General features: G+C 41.1%; 1 protein-coding gene across 1 annotated transcript in view; it reads right to left on the reverse strand.

Annotated features, from left to right (window-relative positions):
• ME1 (malic enzyme 1) overlaps positions 1-19,430 on the reverse strand; it is a 1,446,246-nt gene that overhangs the window by 1,132,107 nt on the left and 294,709 nt on the right. Inside the window, exon 3 of the mRNA XM_078648140.1 lies at positions 12,433-12,582. Coding sequence (XP_078504266.1) covers positions 12,433-12,582 — 150 coding nt within the window. The remainder of the gene's footprint in view (positions 1-12,432; positions 12,583-19,430) is intronic.

The following is a 19,430-nucleotide window of genomic DNA, read 5'->3' on the forward strand; positions in this document are numbered from 1 at the left end:
TCATTCCTCCTGCTAAGCTGCTCGTAAGGCGGCACTGGGGTAAACTACGGTTGGAAGATCTGCACTGTGTCCTTGCTGCAGAGCCATTAGATCCGTTCGTGACTGTTGATGCAGGCTACGACGGGTTCTGCGCGTGGATCTCTAAGGCGCTAGATGTGCTTATTCCACTCACCGCCTGCAAGACCAGTGCTAGAGAATCTAGCCCGTGGTACGATGGCGCCCTTCGCGCGCTCAAGGGTAGCTGTAGGCGTGCAGAGAGGGCTTGGCGGAAGGCGTACGACTCGGGGAAAAAAGCTACCTATCTCGCCTCCGTCAAAGTGTACCATCGGGCTGTGTGCCGTGCTCGGGCATCGTACTATACTGCCGAAGTTGGCAACAGCCCTAATCCCTCGAAAACCATTTTCAAATTGATGAAGGACCTTCTAGCGAAGCGCCTGATGCTCCGGCGACTGGCTCCATTGCACATTGTGAGGCCCTCGCGGTGTTCTTTCAGGAAAAGGTCCAAAACATCTATAAGACCTTTCCATTTACAGGTCCCCCAGTTGAGTCTCCGATTTCCATCTGTGGAGACACGGTCCTGCACGCGTTGCCCCTGTTGACATCGGAAGGGTTTGACATCTTGGCAAAGCAGGTGAAGTCTGGGTCCCCCGCTGACCCTCTTAGTTCGGCTCTCTTTAGAGACGAGTCGTTCCTGGGTCGGACCGTGGTTCACTCCTTGATCAACAGCTCGTTGGAGTCGGGCACGGTCCCCCTTAGTTGGAAATGGGCGGTGGTTTCTCCCATTCTAAAGAAACCCTCTTTGGACCCAGGGAAGCCTGAAAACTATCGGCCTATCTCTTTGCTTCCCTGGCCGACCAAAGTAATGGAGGCCCATGTCAACAAAGTTCTCTCGGCCCACCTCATCCAGTTTGACATCTTGGATCCCACCCAAAACGGCTTCCGTGCTGGTCACAGCACGGAGACCGCCCTTCTCTCCATGGCTGAACACCTGCGCACAGTGATGGATGCGGGGCAGACAGCGGCGCTCGTTTTATTAGATCTGAGCGCCGCGTTCGACACCGTGTCCCATCCTATCTTGTTGCATCGCCTGGAGGAGATCGGGCTGGGTGGCTCTGCCCTCCAGTGGTTTCGCTCCTTCCTGAACGACCGTTTCTTTAGCGTTGCGCTGCCACCGTCCCAGTCCCAATTCCTTCCTCTGAGACAGGGGGTCCCGCAAGGCTCCTCGCTAAGTCCCACGCTGTTCAATCTGTACGTGAGACCGCTGGCTGAGATCGTCAAGCAATGGGACATGACTATGGTCTCGTATGCTGACGATACTCAGCTAGCGGTTACTATTAGCGGGGATGCGGACCGGGATGCCCATAGGTTTCAGAGTGGACTTAGGGCGGTGGCAAGCTGGATGAAGAACAACTGTCTCCAGCTCAACGCGAAGAAAACCGAGATCATGATCGTCAGCAGGAGGGCGGAACTGTGGGGGGAAAAGTGGTGGCCCGTTGAACTGGGGCCGGTCCCTCTCCCGGTCACTGAACTTAGGAATCTGGGAGTTTGGATGGATCCTGCTCTTAGTTATGAGGGCCATTCGAAGAAAATCGCGGCCTGCTGTTTTGGCATCTTGCGGTCGCTGAGGCCCATTCTTAAGTTTTTTGACCGTGGTACCAGGCAGCTGTTAGTCCAGGCCACGGTACTATCTCGCCTGGACTATGCCAGCTCGCTTTTGGTAGGGACCAATGTGGCGGAGACCACCCGCCTCCAACGCGTGCAGAATGCCGCGGCGAGAGCCATTGTTGGCTTACCCCGAAGGAGCTCTGTCTCGGGAGTCTTGAGATCTTTGCATTGGCTCCCCATTAAATCACGCATCCAGTTTAAGGTGTTGTGCGTGGCGTTTAAGATCTTGAGGGGAGTTGGTCCGCCAATTCTTGATGATCTCCTGTCATGGTATGTTCCTTCCCGCGCTTTGAGATCGGGAAGTCAAGCGCTCGCGGTGGTCCCCCGATACAGGCTGTGTCGGGCTGGGGGTCGCTCTTTCCGGGTTAGGGCGGCTGAACTTTGGAATTCCCTCCCAGCGGACTTGCGGCTTCTGGATGACCTTTTGGCCTTTCGCAAAGCGCTGAAAACTTTCCTTTTTAAATAAACTTTCTTATTTCTGTTGTGTTTCTGCTATCTGTTGCACTTTGCCTGCCATGCGCCAGGACGCCCCTTAGCTGGGGCAGCTGTGCGCAATACAAAAGTGCATAACATAACATAACATTACCGAATCGGTAAATACCGATTCGGTAAAATGGGGAACTCATTCAAGGGTGGCAGGGTGTCACATTGACACCCTGTTGCACCCCTGAATAGTGCATGGGTGCACATGTGGCAGACATACATGCCCTAAGGGCATGTATGTCTGCCACATCGCACTGTTGTAAAAGCAAAATAATTGCTTTTGCAAAGGTTTTCGATATTTACCACCAACTTGTAGTTGGTGGTAAATGCCGAATCCTTCCCTATGCAATGCACTCATTTGAGTGCTCCCTACATTGCATATTCAATAATTTATCTATTCGGTATTTTAAGGAATCGGTAATTTATCTATTCCTTAAAATACCGAATCGATAAATTACCGAATTTGTAATTAAGGCCACCTACATCTCAGTAGCCTAATACCGGTCGGTAACGGCTGAAATTCGGGAATTTCGACCGTTACCGACCTGTATTAGGTGACCTACACCCCAGGTCTTTAATGACAGCGGGCCCAATTCACAGAACTAACTTAAGACAAAATCCTAAACTTACTACCATTTTGGTATTCACAGAAGGAACTTACTCATTTCGGTATTCTCAGAAGTTAGGAGTCCTAACTTTAGGACTCCTAAATGCCTTCTGTGAATTCTGAAAGTCTTAAAGTTAGGATTTTTCTCAATTTAGGAATAGTAAAGTTAGGACTCCTAACTTTACTACTCCTAAACTGAGAAAAATCCTAACTTTAAGACTTTCGGTACTTACAGAAGGCATTTAGGAGTCCTAAAGTTAGGAGTCCTAACTTTACTACTCTTAAACTGAGAAAAATCCTAATCACGGAAGGATATTTAGATGAGATCGTACCTCCCTTAGCTAAAACTCTATATATGCAATTTTGGTTTGAGATCCTGCCTCTTTACTAAGTGATGGCCAAGTGGCCGTGTGTACCCAAGAAGACAGATGGGAACTGCCCCTTTTGTCCCCATGTGCCTGAGACCATTGATCTTGTTGCAATTTTTTGTCTAACCTATGCTGGGTACAGAGGAAGTGCATCCTACTGGTTTGCCACAAAATGGGGATCTGAGATTGTAGAACAGCAGTTAGGATCCTTAGAAGTGATATCAACCAATCTAGTGTATTTGCCATCTCACGTTTTTTCCTGAATATGTGGAGGCTCAGACAAAAAAGGTTAGCCTTATGATAGTTGTCGCTGTTGATTACCTTTGTTATTAGAACTATGAGACAGATGCGATGGGGGTAGCAATCATTTTATCAAGGAATATGGCTGGATTGTGCTTATTGCATTATTACTGATTGTATTTTAGATATTCTAATCTATTTATTATATCATTTGGTTTTTACTGTTGTATGCTATTCTAAATTCTTGTGTATGTGCTTTTATGGCGGTTATGCCAAATAAAGATGTATTACTGGCTGAGATATAAGAAGTGGGACCCACTGTTGAACATGGACTGTACGATGTCTGAAGTACACTCCCCACAGCCCCTCCTCCTTTACCATACTGTGATTTAGATCCTGTGGACATTAGTAAAAACGTTCTCCCAGAAACCCCTGCAAAGCAAAATTCAACATTATTAAGGAAAACATTGAGTGCACCAACCACTAATCATTATAAGATTAGTCTTCATCAAATTTATTTAAACTCTTTCTGTTTGAAGTGTTCCAGGGTGTCCTGCAGAATGTCTGCCTCAAACCTTCTCCAGATAGGAGCTGCATGATGACAGCACCAAATATTCAGACAATAACATAACTGCAGGCCAACTCCTGCTATCCTTTCCTATGTATCCTGGAGCCCTTTTGAACCCTGAATCAACAAAGAGAGACTTCATAGGCATAAATAGTTTTCAATCGCCCAGATACAAAGGTGAGTCTCAAAAGGTCATTTAAAATAGTGAATTACTTTAGACACCCAATATTTAGTTTCTAAAAGGTGTCAATAAGACAACAAGAAGCTCAAATCTGATTACATGTTTATAGTTTCTAAGCTAAATTATCTTTCATCTGTGATTTATACACTAACTGCCGCCATCACCACAGAGTTAGAAAAGAAGAATTCCCTTATAGCGACCCTTCCTTATAAAATGGTGGTGTGGCCTGCACACTTACTGTTTCCTTATAATTTCTGCCTAACGTTCTGAAAGGAAAGTCAGACCATTCACACTGTAGGAGGTTTTACACTGAAAGATCAAAAACAGAACCTTTTAGCCGAGCAAGGTTCAGTCCACAGCCAAATTAAAATTCCAGGGGCCCAAAAGAAGGGAGAAGGCAGATGGAATTTTCCATAGTCCTGCTTAAAAGTATATCATATTAACTTACCATCTCATATATGCACGTTAAAATGTTTTGTTGATGAAAAAAGATGAACTTGGTACCCAACAACTTAAATTTGTAAACACCATTGCTCCTAAATAAATACCACATCTCAGAAAAGAAAATGCTGCAGAACAAAACTGTAGGTCGTGAAGTAAAAGTGTTTTTTTGTTTTCAGAAACATGTCAAGGGTTAAACAATATGTTATTAAAATAACACGAACATTTTCCATATTCAAATGAAGAATCAGAACAGTTTCTTTGACAAATGGATATAAATTACTATGCTGACTGGAAAAAGCTAGAGCACTTGGGAGCTTACATCTTATTAGTTTTTCACCTTACCTTTCACTGGTTTCTATAACAGCTATGCATTGCCCTAACGTAGCATATCCTTCATAAAGAAATTAATCAATTAAAAGTAAACAGCTAAGTTAAAGGGACTTGTTAGCAACCCAAGGGGCAGATTTTCAAAGAAGTCATGCAATGCAGCAGAGCAGCCAAAAATGCAGCGCTGCGTGACAGGAAGGGAGCAGGAAAGCCCCATATCTACTACATAGATATGGCTCTCTCCTCTCTTTTCCCTAGCACCTGCGCTGATTTCAGCTGGCCTGTTCCAGGCAAACACGATAGCGCCATAGCGCTTGGGTGCATGCCTGAGCTTAGCATAGGTTTTGTACAGGAAGAATACCCTTCATGTGGAAAATACTATGCCTAGACAAGTTCAAACGCTTTTCCCACTTCATGTGTGTGCTGCACATTGCAGCACGTATGCAAAGTAGGAAAAGAAGGGGAAATGAAAACCTGTCTTCTCTTAATGACTCCTGATGGCGTTAACTTTTGGCGCTAAACCTGTCTACAATTGTTTGTAGATAGGGTTTTTCATCAAACGGCATGGGTGTTTAGATGGGAACGCCCATGTACCACTCATGTAACACCCCCTTGGCACTAAGTAAGGCAAAGCAATGCTTTACGTTACTTGTAGGGTACTTTCCAATGCAAAACGAGTTTTGCACTGGAAAGTAAGTTGGTAAAAAAAAATACTTTCAAATGTATGAAAAATGATACACATTAAGCTAAACAGATTATTAGTAGCAAGAGAGGCGTGTAACAGTATGTTAGACATATTTTTCCATAGGGTTTACAATGGGAGATACGAGGGAACTGGCTTGGCATAGTTTAAACTGTTCATTACTATGTCTAATAGGCAAAGTAAAGAACACTCTAAAAGGAAAGAAAAAGGAGGAGGCAGCGTTATAGGAGAAGAAAGTAAATGCAAAATCAGTGCTTTGGGTGGGATAAAATAGGGAGGATCTTTAAAATGAGGTTGGGCAAAGAAGTAAATTCGAATTCAGGGGAAGATTTACAAGCACCTGCGCCACCAGTATCTCACTTTTCGTGACGTACTGATGGCGCAGGGGGCTCCTCCATATTTACAAGGAGAGGAAAAGCCACCCTGCGTGGCTTTATTGCTCCTTGTAAATACGGCCCCTTCACACGCATAAATTTGCGTGGAAGGGGCGTTCCAAGGGTGTTGCTGTGGGTGTTCCCACGCAACACCCACGGAACAAGACACAAGGAATCGTAAATCTGGAAATGTGCCTGAATGCTACACCACCCTAGAGGTGGCGTAGCGAGGCGTAACGAGGCGAAATGTTTTAATTTCTCCTCGTTTTTTTCCTCTTTCAATGCGTGCTGCATTCTACAGCACGCATTGAAAGAGGAAAATGCCTGTACTGATTGTATTTGTGCAGGAAGGTGCCCCTTCCTGCACAAAAACAATCCCCCACAACGCAGGCATACTTGCACCATGGTGCAAGGGTGCATGCACTAGCGCATGGCTGCAGTTTGTGCGCCAGCGCAGGGGAAGCACAGAGATGCAACATATTCTTGTAAATATGTCGCATCCCTGTGCTTCGAAAGTGCCGCAGTGAGGCACAGCAAAAGGGCTTGCAGTGCCACGCTGCGGCACTTCCTTATTGATCTGCCCCTCAGTTTTTATGTTAGTACACCCAGATACATCATACCAAGGAACTCATACACCTGAAACAAGGGAGGCGAATTGCCATTATCAATATTTGTTAGTACTGATTTTTTCTCGATCAGATAAATAAGTAATAACTCCCACTCTTTCCCCTTAAATTACTGTCCACTGCAATCACCCTCTCTACTTCTTTGCTTTAGTCATGTAAGCCCTTTCTCTCCACATATCGTTCTGAAGCTCCTCCATCTGCATTTTTCACACATTTTGCCTTCATCTCCATTGCTGCCTTTCCACTATTACCTTCTACATGCGCTTCCTTTCATCTCCTCCACTTCATTATCTCCTCTGACACACATGCTGTGATTTATTTTTCTTTGGCGCTGTGCATATTACCAAATCTGTGTATCTCTTTAACACACATAATAATAATTGACATATATGTGGTCATGCCCAGTAATGACCCAATTCAATGTCTAGTTTTGATTACTGCTGATAATACGCACTAGCATGTCGTGCCTCACTTAAAGCCCTGCATGGGATGCAAAGGAAGTGGAGGTGTGCTAACAATTAAAAACGAAAATTAGGAGAGTGTTGGACTTGGCCCTCACCCTGTTGAAACATATAATTTACCTATAAGTCCCTAGTAGAGTGGTAATGCATTCACCCAGGGCCTGTAAATTAAATGCTACTAGTGTTTATTTGAATATATTTATTTTTTGGCAGGCTGATGGATATGGGGAGGAGGAGGGTGGAGAGAGCTTTAATACATATTTTATAAATGTAAATAGTTAATTTATAATGTTTTATTTAATTAATAAATATGTACATTAGTATATTTATAGATTATTCAATAAATAATTATAATTTTAAACTGTTAATTGGTTAATTAGATTATTGATTATGTAAATGATGTCTGTGTTTAAGTTATTTTTACACTGTTTATATATTATGTTTTCGTATTTTCTAGTATTTTTTACATTATTTTGTACTATTACTTTCTTCTAGTGTTATTTTTAATTGATGAGTTTTGGGATTTTTGGTTAGTATAAGTGGGAAGTGTATCAAACACGAGTGTGTGTGTATTTAAATGTTTCTAATTGGTAAACACTTTCTTAAAATTATTTTATTTATAATCTTAAAGTCTACGTTATGTCAATTTTTAATTATTTACATGCATTATGTAAGGTTAGAATATTATATAATTGAAAATATTTGTTCAAACACATTTTATGTTTATTTATTATTTATATTTAATCTTATGATTATTTTGTTTAATTTAGGAGTGGGAATAGTTAACCTGTCCAACACTTTACATACTGTTCCTTACATTGCAATGGGAACAGTAGATATTACATCTTCATAGTCCATTACTTTCATTACTGTTGCTCAGGTTAGAGCTGGAATAGTAAAACTGACCCCTCCAAAGTCGAATTATTTTTTTATTGAATTTGTATTTGTTTAGTTTTTAATAGCATATTTTTTGTGAATTAATTGTATAAGCTATTTTAGTTTCAATTTTATTTGGAGTAATGTTATTTTTTCTTTAATCAGTTTCTTAATTTTAATAATTTTATTGTGTATATTTATTATCTTACATTTTAATACATAGTGCTTTAATTGTTCTTAATTGTTCCTAGCATTTTTCATTATTATATACTTATCAATTGTATTCATGTCTATATTTATTTATTATATTTATTTTAATGTATATCTTTTTATTTTAAGATTCAATTTCATTTAGAGAATGTTAATTTTAGTAAATCATTTTCTTGTTTGTGATAATTTTATTGTGCATATTTATGTTCTTACATTTTAATAGATAGTGATTTAATTATTCTTAATTATTAATTGCATGTTTCATTATTATTTATTTAATAATTGTATTCATGTCCATATTTATTTACTACATTTATTTTAATGTATATATTTTTATTTTACGATTTTGTGTAATAAAATGTATTGATATATATTATTTTATATGTTAATTTTTAAAATGCAATTTCTATAAGTGAACATATTTCTAATGATAATATAATGTTAAATATTTTAAATTCACTATACTTGCCGATTTTAACACCAACATTTTGGTCCCACATATTTAAAAGGTTTGTTTAGACTTGACTATTTACATAAACATAGGCTAGATATTTTCTGTGTAACAGAGACACGGGCTAATCCCACGTCCGACCCAGATCTGGTTGCAGCAATTCCTCCCAGCTATTCCATCTGTAGCTAAAATAGAGTTAAAAAAACGGGGAGGTGGGTTAGCTATTATACACTGGGACAACGTCAGCCATTTTCCAACCTGTTTCCTCGCTAGAATGGGAAGCACTTTCCTTTGACATTGAGGTGTCTAAAATCCCATCCTTCAATAGATTATTATTGTATCGTCCACCTGGCCCTAGGAACACCTTTGCTCAGGCCATTAGCTCTCTATTGGAATCTAGTCTATTCTCCAATGACTATACTGTGTTTTTAACTTTTATTTAGAAGCTCAAACAGATAAAGACACTTTGATATTAACTGAAACCATGTCTAGCTTAGGCCTCACACAAGTGGTAGCTGGCTTGACACACCTTGCGCACTCTGGATGAGATCTTTATTAATAATCCCTTTTTAACTGAGGCAGTCACCTAACCTCTGACCTGGTCAGACCATAATGCAGTGATGTTTGAAATAAACCTTTCTCAATGCAGGCTTTCAATAAATTCTCTCACAGCCCTCAAATATCATGTGCTTGGCGCAAAATCCAAACTGATCAAATTAATCAGATTTTAACTCAATCACAGCCTGGGAGGTAGAGGAGTTAGACCTATCAACTTTAAATTACACAAATTGGTTGCATTCAGCAATAACTACCTTTGTTTCCGTCAAGATATCTCAGTATCATAGGAGTAAACCATCGGCTCTGTAATTTACAGATACACTAAGGACTCAAAAACAATGTTGTAGAAAGCAGGAACGTAAATGGAGAAAAGAATACAACAATCTGGAGAAAGAAAAATACAAGCAATGTACGGCAGATTAAAAACCTTGTTAGAAAAAGAAAAATCCTGCTACTTTATACAAAAAATTGAAGCTTCAAAAAATTCTGGAAAAGAATTGCTTCAGACTATGACCAAACTGACCACTATTCCTAGCAATAATCTGGCAGGTAGTGGGCACTGGTTTTGCAATACCCTTGCAAATGTTTTTCAAAATAAAGTGGTTTATAACAGGTTCTCCGTAAATAAGGTATTGTCTCCAGAGGGGAACAAGACCTCCTTTTCCTGCCCTGACAATGAAACCTTTACGGATGTACTGTTCTCATAGATGCACAGGTAAAATTGCAAATTTAATATATAAATTCTGCTTTGCCATTTGATCCTTGCTCTCCTTCAGTGGCTAAATTAGGGCCTGAAATCATTGCTTCTAATCTTACCGACATTTTTAACAGGATGTTCAAGACAGGTTACTTCGCAAACAATGGAAGATAGCTTCCACACCTTAATCCTATGAATCCCAATAGCTATAGCCCAATCTCATGACTCTTCCTACATTCACGATTGTGGAGATGACCATGAATCAATAACTGGCCACCTTGATACATAAAAAACATCTTCTGGATTCAACCCAGTTCGGATTCAGAAGTGGCTACAGCACCGAAACTGCCTTGATTATGGCAACAGGGGAGATAAGGGTGTCGCTTGGATAGGGCGGAGAGCAACCTAGTCTTACTCGATCTATGGACAGCATTTGATAAGGTCAACCACAAGCTGCTGATTGACCGTCTTCACAACATCGGGATCAGAGGGGCCACGATGGCCCTATTAATATCCTTTCTTCTTGGACAAGAACAATCAGTGGCACTAAAGGAGTTCGTTTCTGAACCCTTTTCATTGCCCTGCGAAGGTCCATCTGGGGTCCTCGCTGAGCCCAACATTGTTTAACGTGTATGTCACCTCTCTGGCCAATCTAATCAGATCTTTTGGATTCTCTCTTACATCCTATGCTGATGACACATAGATTGGCGTCTCCCTTTCCAGCAGTGACAATGACACTGGAATTAGATTCCATAACTGTATGAAGGCAGTGAGTGACTGGATGAATAACAACTCCCTGAAATTAAAATCTGGGAAGACGGAGGTCATCCAATTCAGCAATCAGGTCTCTTGTTGGTCCCCATCCTGGTAGCCGCAGGAGCTGGGTACTCCCCCGGCTCCAGTCCGGAAGACTAGAAATCTAGGAGTGTTAGCCGAGAACAAACTAACCTATGGTGATCAGGTCAATGCTGTAATTTCCTCATTCTTTCACATATTAAGGATAATCAAAAAACACTTCCGTACATTCCTCCTGATTCACAGAAAATGGTAGTCACATCCTTAGTGCTCTCTAAAATAGATTTTTGCCATGGTCTAAACCTAAATATTCAACAGTAATTTGTGAACAAACTTCAAACACTGTAAATTCGGCTGCTTGCTTGCTGCTAGGGATCCCTTAATTTCAATCCACCTCTCAAGCAATTAGAAAACTACACTAGCCACCACATTCTCTAGAGCTTCTAAAGGGAAATGGAAATGAATTAATTTAAAGATACGATCCCACCTCTAAGCCTTTGTATAGTGGGATAGAAGCTGCATTTGATAATTGCTGATCTCTTATAAAACATAGCTGGTAAGCTAGGGCTCTACTTGAATCTAATCAACTAGAAATTTTATATACCTCAGAAACCTCTCCCTAACCACTGTCTAACTTCATCCTATATGAATCCATATCTACTGGTTACAAAATTTGACATAAAGATAATGGCTCTAACCTTAGAGGGGAGAGGTTGCAATTATTTTAAGAACTATCCACAAGCTACTGTGCTTACCACACCCACTTCAAAAAACTATGGATGGTTAAGCATTCAAATCATTCTCACTCCAAATTCTTCAACAATGTTGTATAAATCTAAAGTCTTCTTGGATCCAGTGGCTCATTCATTAAATACTTAATGGACACTGTCACTATGAGAGCTTTAGCTTGGGTAACTTTAACATCATGTGCTACTGCCACAGAAAGTTGTGGAAAAGATGATAACAGCCTACACACCAGCATGGAATCTAAGATCGAAAGGCAGGGCATTGGTTACTGTGCCGAGAATAGAGAAAGCGAGGATGGCAGCGCTCCTTTGGATACCTCGCAGCTAAGATCTGGAATACTTTGCCTGTGGGACTAAGTACTGAACCTCGCGAAAACATTTTTCGTATGAGATTAAAGACATGGCTGTTTTCACCTTCAAATTAGTGTTGTGATCCTCTAGTGCCGACGTTGCTTCCGGATACTCTTTTTAATAGCTTCTATCAACCTTATTGAGAGTCTGCTCTAGCACGGGGACACACTGATGGTGTAACCAAGAGCTTTACAAATTGAAAGAAAAATCTATAATATTCACCCGAGAGGGTATCCAGGCTAATCAGGAGGTCACCAGCTGTTCACAAAATTGGACAATTTTGAAGATTACTATAATTCAAACAACTAAATATATAATTAAAATGCAAATATCAAGGAACTTAAAATTGAGGCCAAAAATTAAGTTTCATTCTTGGCGTGATCCTGAAAGTAGCACAAGTTACAGCAAGTAGCCACTAGTATGGAAAACTGGTGGCCTCAACAGTGAGTACAAAGTTTTCACTGATCAAAAAGAAAGTACAACGATAACATTTTGTCTGCCAGAGGTTTAACATAAACAAGAAAAACACTGGTTTTCTGAATGAAGTTACTAGAAAGCGCTGCAGTCTTTCTTTATACAAATAAAAACAAAACGAATGAATGTCGCTCAAATGATTTATATTTGTCTCTTTGAAAGAAGGCTCAAATCATGTACAATGTTTGAAAAAATTATTCTTTCTTTTTATAAGCAACTGTACATACCTTGGTCTCCGAAAAGCTATACCGTATTGCTGGCAAGCTAGACCAACCGTGGGTGTATACACGACAGGCATGAATCTTTCAATATCGGATGTCAGCACTCTGTAGAAAAGCTTTTCGTTTCTATCCTGAAGCCCCATAAGTAGAATATATCTGTGAAGAGTAAGTAAAATTAAACTTCCAGGAAAGGAAATGAACCACAACACCATAAACATCTAAAGCACGTGAAAACATTCATTTTATTTTAATACTTGCCTTACACTGGCGGACCGGGACCACCCTATTAGTACAGTTCATAAACTTAAGAAATGGAAATCAGAGTTGAAGCTCTAGAGAGTCATCATTACTGCAAAGAAGGTGGAAATATTACTGGTGAAAATGGCATTCACTTTACTTTTAATCCCAAGGTATTCATGTGATTTGTAAACATGTCATTTCTTTAGTAGTGAATACATTAACTACCGTTCAGTTTGTATGATAGAAACGGGGCTTTATTTGATCTTACATATTAATTTTTTAAAGATTTTGCAATTATCTTTTGTTGTTTTAGCAAGGGCATATTTAAAAGGGGGGATGTCAATGATCTATGAATGTGGCATTGCTGAGAAGAGAAATACATCAATCTGATTTGTGGGTTTGAGCGGGACTCTAGAGACACAAGTGAAGATTGTTGATTACTTTTTAACAGGACACATGAATAATTTTACTAGGGGATGTCTACTATAGGATGCAGAATGACGTTGAATATGTTGTTTCTGGTCTGTGGTTATTCATAAAGGCCGGAAAAGTGATAGTTGGTCAAGGAAGGAGTGTGCCTGTGTTTTTTTTCTGCAAGACAAGAACAAGTGTGTTGTGTCATGGTGAGCAGCGTCGGATTGCCAGGGTGGGCACACGTGCATTGCCCGCGGGGCCTGATGCAAAGACCAGCTTCCCCGTTTTTTTAGCCTTGGATAAAATCACATTTCGCTGGAGCTTAAAGACTGGTGCAGTCTTAGAGCGATCGGAATAATCAAGTACCGAGAAAGGCTGGCTCATTGTCTTGTGAAGTAGGACAATGTGCCAAACTGAGAAGGCACAACTTGTGATGGGTCCCCTCCGTTTTGAGCGTCACTGTCCCGCTATGTTATCTGAGGTGGAGTGAAAGGGGGCTGTTCAGGGTGAAAGTGTGACAGCCATCTAAACGGTTATACTTTCGTTTCCAGCAGCAGCCATCTGCCACCTTGTTATCGGGGAAGGACTCTGGTTCACCACCGAACAAAAACAACAAATAATACAAGCAACCAAAATGAGCAGAAAGAAAAATGTTTTTGACAACACAAAATAATGTGTGAAAAATTTTCATATGGGGGCAAAATGACAAAGAGAAGGGAGAATAGACATGACAGGGCAGTAACAAAATGGACTGAGCGAGGAGAGCAATGTGAAGAGAGACAAAAGGAGAAGTGAGACAGCAGAGTGGAGAAGAATGACAAAAATATGGGAAGGGGAAAAATAAATCAAGTGAAAAAGAAAGAAAGAAAGGAAAGGTAGAGAGGAGAGGATAAGAATGGTAGAGAGGCAAATGTTTGGAGGTAGTGAGGGGAAGAGATTATGGAGAAGAGTTGATGGAAGGCAGTGAGAGAAGGGCAGAAATTGTTAAAGAAAGAAAGAAAGTGGAGAAGAGGGAGGCAGGAAAGTGGTAAAGTGGTGATAGAGGCTGTGGGGTAATGGCCAGAGCTGCTGGTTCGGATTTGTGCAGTCAGAGATGCGTCTTCAATTAACCGTTTATGAAGAAAGTAATGAGTCATCTTCTAGCTGGTGATGTGATGTATTTGTTCTGAGCAACAGCGGTGATGCTTCGGCGTCGAGGGAAGATGTTTCGTTTCCGAATGGTGCAATGACAGCAATGCGTGGATTTTGCAGAAAACAGCCAGAAAAACCAACTTCAAAGGGCCCAGGACTGGATTGGCACCACTTTGCAGGGCAGAGCTCACAGCTTGCAGAGTCCAGAGGCTGTAGCAGGCTTGTACTATGTGTCTAATGTCCCTGAGACTTCAGAACAGGAGGCAAGCCATTGGAGTCCTTTTGGTTCTGGGGGTGTATAGATGCAAGTCTAGTCCTTCCCACTCCCAGGCAAGGAGGGTAGCAGGGCAGGCACAGAAAACCAGTAACCCAGCAAAGTCCATCAGAGTATAGCAGAGAGAAAGTCCTTTCAGCAGCATAGCAGTCCTTCCTGGCAGAATGTCCTCAGGTCCTGAGGTGTACTGAGTTGGTGGTGTCAGGGGTCTTGTACTTTTACCCAGTTGTCCCTTTGAAGTCTGGGGGACTTCAAAGAGATGCCTTTGAAGTCCACAAGGTCCCTGCTCTTTCTGCCCTGGCTCCAGACTCATTACAGGGGAGTATGCAGCTCTTTGTGTGGGGACAGGCACAGCCCATTCAGGTGTAAGTGTCAGCTCCTCACTCCCATCCTGTCCTGGATGACCCATCAGCATGTTGATGGCCCATCAGTCACACCTAAGCTCCCTTTGTGTGTGGCCGTTTGGAGGGAATGCACAAAGCCCAGATGTCACCCACCCCGGATGTGCATTCAGTGACACCAAAGGCACAAACTGGCTAAGTAAAAAAATGCCAACTTTCTAAAATTGGGATTTTCAGACTTAAAATCCAACTTTACCATACGTTGTGGCTTTAGAGTGTGAGTCCAGAGATACCAAACTCAAAATATTTTGATTTTCCCAATTGGAAAGGACACTTATAAAATGTAATAAGGTAATCCCAATGTTAACCTAGTGAAAAATGAATGTATTAGTTTTTCAATACCAGGACATGTAAAATTAAAATTACATATCCTAACTTTTACACATACGACCCTGCCCATAGGTATACCTAGGGCCTACCTTAGAGGTGTCTTCTATGTATCAAAAAGGAAGGTTTGGGCCAGGCAAGAGGGTTTACTTGCAAGGTCATCATGGCAGATTTTAAACTGTACACACAGGTTCTTCAATGGAAAGCATGAGCCATGTTTGAAGGTCTATTGAAGTGGGTAGCACAATCAGTGCTGCAGGTCCACTAGTAGCATTTAATTTACAGGCTCTGACCCCATGTACTGCATTTTACTATGGACCTATAAACAAATTAAATATGCCAATTGTGTGTAAGCCAATTTTACCACATTTTTTGGGAAAGAGTACATGGACTTTAGCACTGATCAGCAGTGGTAAAGCCCCAAAATACAAAAGCCAGCAACAATGAAGTCAGCAAAACAGGAGGTCTGAAGGCAAAAGTCAGGGGAAACCACACCAAGGATGCCAGGTCTAACAGCACCCCTCTGGAATAAACTGAACATGTGGGTGTCAGTTAATGCACTTTGAGAACAGAGATGAAAGCAATCCCCATCCCAAGTAAAGACAGTGTTACAGATATGGTATTTTGTTATTAGAAGATTTAAATACACTGGTCCGATGAGAACTGACAGGAAGCTATCAGAATGCCATATCTGCCTCCACATTTATACCCTGGTATATAGGCATGCTTCGCCAAACCACACGTATTAAACCAAGCAATAGCAAAGTCAACAGGTCTTGCGTTGGCTGCCAGCCTTTTGACTTTGTAAATGTTTGTTTTCTTTTTGTAAAACTTTATTTTTGAGGAGCTGCCAGGCTTTCACCAATATTAAAGAAAACATATTTTTGGCCTCACAAAGCAAACCATGCCGAACAGTCCCTATTTCAGAAAGGAACTCTTCTGTGTGTAGGTGCTCTTTGTGAAAGAACAGAATTACATCACTCACAATAAAATTAGCCAATGTCCGAAGTGCAAAGGCCTAATGCCCCATGCTGTATGCTCCAATGTGTGGAAGAAAAATGTGATTAGTATCAACAACAGACACATGGATGAAGAGGGCTAGTTGAAATCAACTCCGAAGTAAGTTTATTATATACATATATAACTTTAATGAATTCAAGAGGTCTTGGTTAACACTAGCTCTGTGCTGCAGACCATTTTGCAGCGCCGTGTAATTCTAAAAGTGCAGGAATGTGCCATATTTACAAGAATACGGTGCATTCTTATCCTGACCCCTGTGCCAGCACTATAAAAGCAATTTAGGACCGCTCCAGGCCCCCTTACGCCATGTTGCAATGGTGCCTGCATTGGGAATGATTGATTTTATGCTGAAAGGGACACCCTTCTGCACAAAATCAATCGGATACGACCACTGGTCTTTTGGTATCACTTTTCTGTTTGATAACAAGTGTGTCCTGTCGTGTTAGACTGTCGCATCGTTCTTTGGCTTTGCTCAAGACGTTTCTAGGATACCCTCTCTTTTCGAAACGTTTTAACATGTTTTCTGCTTGTGTTTCGTATTCGAATTTGTCGGATACGATCCGTTTGACTCGAAGGAGCTGTGAGAAAGGAAGGTGATTCTTCAATGGTCTCTGGTGATAGGAATTGTAGTGAAGGATGTTGTTCTTATCTGTTCCTTTTCTGTACAGGTTAGTTTCCAAATGATCACCAGCTCTCGTTAGTCTGACATCCAGGAATGTGATAGTTTGTTGGTCCACTTCATGAGTGAACTGAATACGGTCATTAATGTTGTTCAGGTTTATTAGTGCCGATGATAGAGACTCAAGGTCTCCTTACCATATGACGAAAATGTCGTCTATATATCTCAGAAACATTTTGGCATGCATAATCCATGGAGTCTGGTTCAAAATATGGTTGTTCTCAAAGTATTGCATGAATGCGTTGGCGTACACAGGTGCCGCACAGTTACCCATGACCATTGGTCCGAAATGCATCGGGAAATTGTGAAATTATGTACATATGACAATGGATTTAACATATAAAACATTGGAATGAAATCCTACAACGAATGACATTCAAATCATGTGAATTAAACATGAACAACATTTGATGCAACTTTGGTTTAAAAGTGTAATTTTTTGATATCGATAGGTTGTGCTCAAGGAGCTGGCACTTATCCTAAGTACCACTGACCATACATTGATTACCACACCTTCTTGTCAGGGGGTGATATCTTTGAGGCACACCACAGCTATTCAACGCGTATACAAGGAGGAGTGCGTGACCCACACCACGATTGCAATTTTGACCCTGACCAGGGCCACAGCACCCCAAATCAATCACATTAACTATGGCAACTATGGCATATGATGACATTGCAGCGTTAACTGATTTAAAAGCAGACACTTTTGCTTTCAGCACTGATGACATTGACAAAATCTATGCCTTGATCCCCGAGGTGGCAAGTCCTCAAGGTCCTACAAGGAACAAAGAAAGTTGTTTGAAACAGCTGCTATACTTTTCAAGGAAGGAAATTAGCCAAAGGCTTCACGCCAGCACATTAATACGTTACCACCGGGTCCAACGGATACCCAGGGGTCTCCGCATCCCGCTAAAGCCACTACTGTGCAGGAACAGCTCGAAATTTGTAGAAAGATGGTACGCCATCTTAAATAAATGCTCTTTGGATTTAATTTTACTAATCGTTGATGAATTATCACGAGCTTTGGAAGAACTGAATAAGGAGATACAACAATGTAAACAGGAACTAAGTGACATGTTATCCACAGAGGAATGGTCCAAGATATTGGATGATATCACCATTCAAATGGACAAGTATACACGAGAAATAAACGAACGGAAAATACGGAAGTACCGTAGGGATACTATAGACTGCAAACTAGGGGAGGTGTACTCCTGGGCTGAGGTCTATGCCAGGAGACGGCAGAACAAACCACAAAGAGACCATACCAACACTACAACAGAGACCTCATCTTCAGAGGAAGAATCACGTGGTGAACAAAGACGGACGAACGCAAACAAACCTTCAACCAGTGCAGAATCCTCTACCCTCGCTGCGGGTCCTTTTTTAGAGGAGGGATCAGGAGAAAGAGACGACCCAGGAGGAGCCAGGCCAAAAGAAAATGAAAAAGAGACAGAAAGGGACATGAGGAGCACAACTTTGAACAAGAGGGTAGAGAAACCAAAGAAGAAGACAACCTCGTGATCAATATTTCCTCACATACTTTATCTGACCAGGAAACGATGGTACTACAAAAAGGCACTTCATTTATCCCTACCAGCCATACCAACGAGTTAGAACTTGAAGTCAGTTTATTTAAGTTTATGCGCAACTTGCGTTTGAGACACTTTTTTGAGAACGTTTTACCACCACAAGACAGTGATCACATTGACCAACTCAAAGGATTAAGAGCAAGGAGCACTTTCATGGCACCTGTCAGTCATAAGTCCTTTGACACTTTTGAGAATTTGGTTAAAAATGACATCAGTTGTATCAATTATACTAGGAAAAGTAAACATCTGAATTTAACTAACAAAGAATATTCTATACTGAATAATTTGGCAAATAAAGAAGAAATAACTTATCAAACTGCTGACAAGGGGGGCGCGCTAGTCCTCATGGATACCACATTTTACAGTGAACGAGTTCAAGAACATCTTTCGGACACTAACACTTACAGTCTCATGCATTTCAATCCTACCAACCAGTACAATGTAGTATTAATGAACATACTGTCAATGGCTGAAGAAAATGGAACTATAAATCAAAAAACTAAGAAATTTCTAACTACTAACAACCCACGTATTCCAAGCATGTATATGCTTCCGAAAGTCCACAAAAGTCTAACTTCACCTCCATTCAGACCAATTGTTTCTACTCGTGGGAGCATACATGAAAATACTGGCAAACTCATTGACAGATATTTACAGCCTTTAATACAACAGTCCTGTACATATGTAAGAGACACCACGGATTTTCTGCAGAAGATCAAGGAAATCAAATTTGAGGAAGGCGACAACATCTGGCTCTGTTCCATAGACGTTAAATCCCTTTATACCAGCATTCCCCATGATTTGGGAATGGAAGCAGTAGAAGACATCTTACTACACTCTGATCTTGCCAATGATTTTCAAATCTTCATCATGCAGCTGATGCATTTCACCTTATACCAGAGTTACTTTTCGTGGAATGACCA

Source organism: Lissotriton helveticus, chromosome 6 (assembly GCF_964261635.1).
Source record: "Lissotriton helveticus chromosome 6, aLisHel1.1, whole genome shotgun sequence".
Taxonomy (NCBI): domain Eukaryota; kingdom Metazoa; phylum Chordata; class Amphibia; order Caudata; family Salamandridae; genus Lissotriton; species Lissotriton helveticus.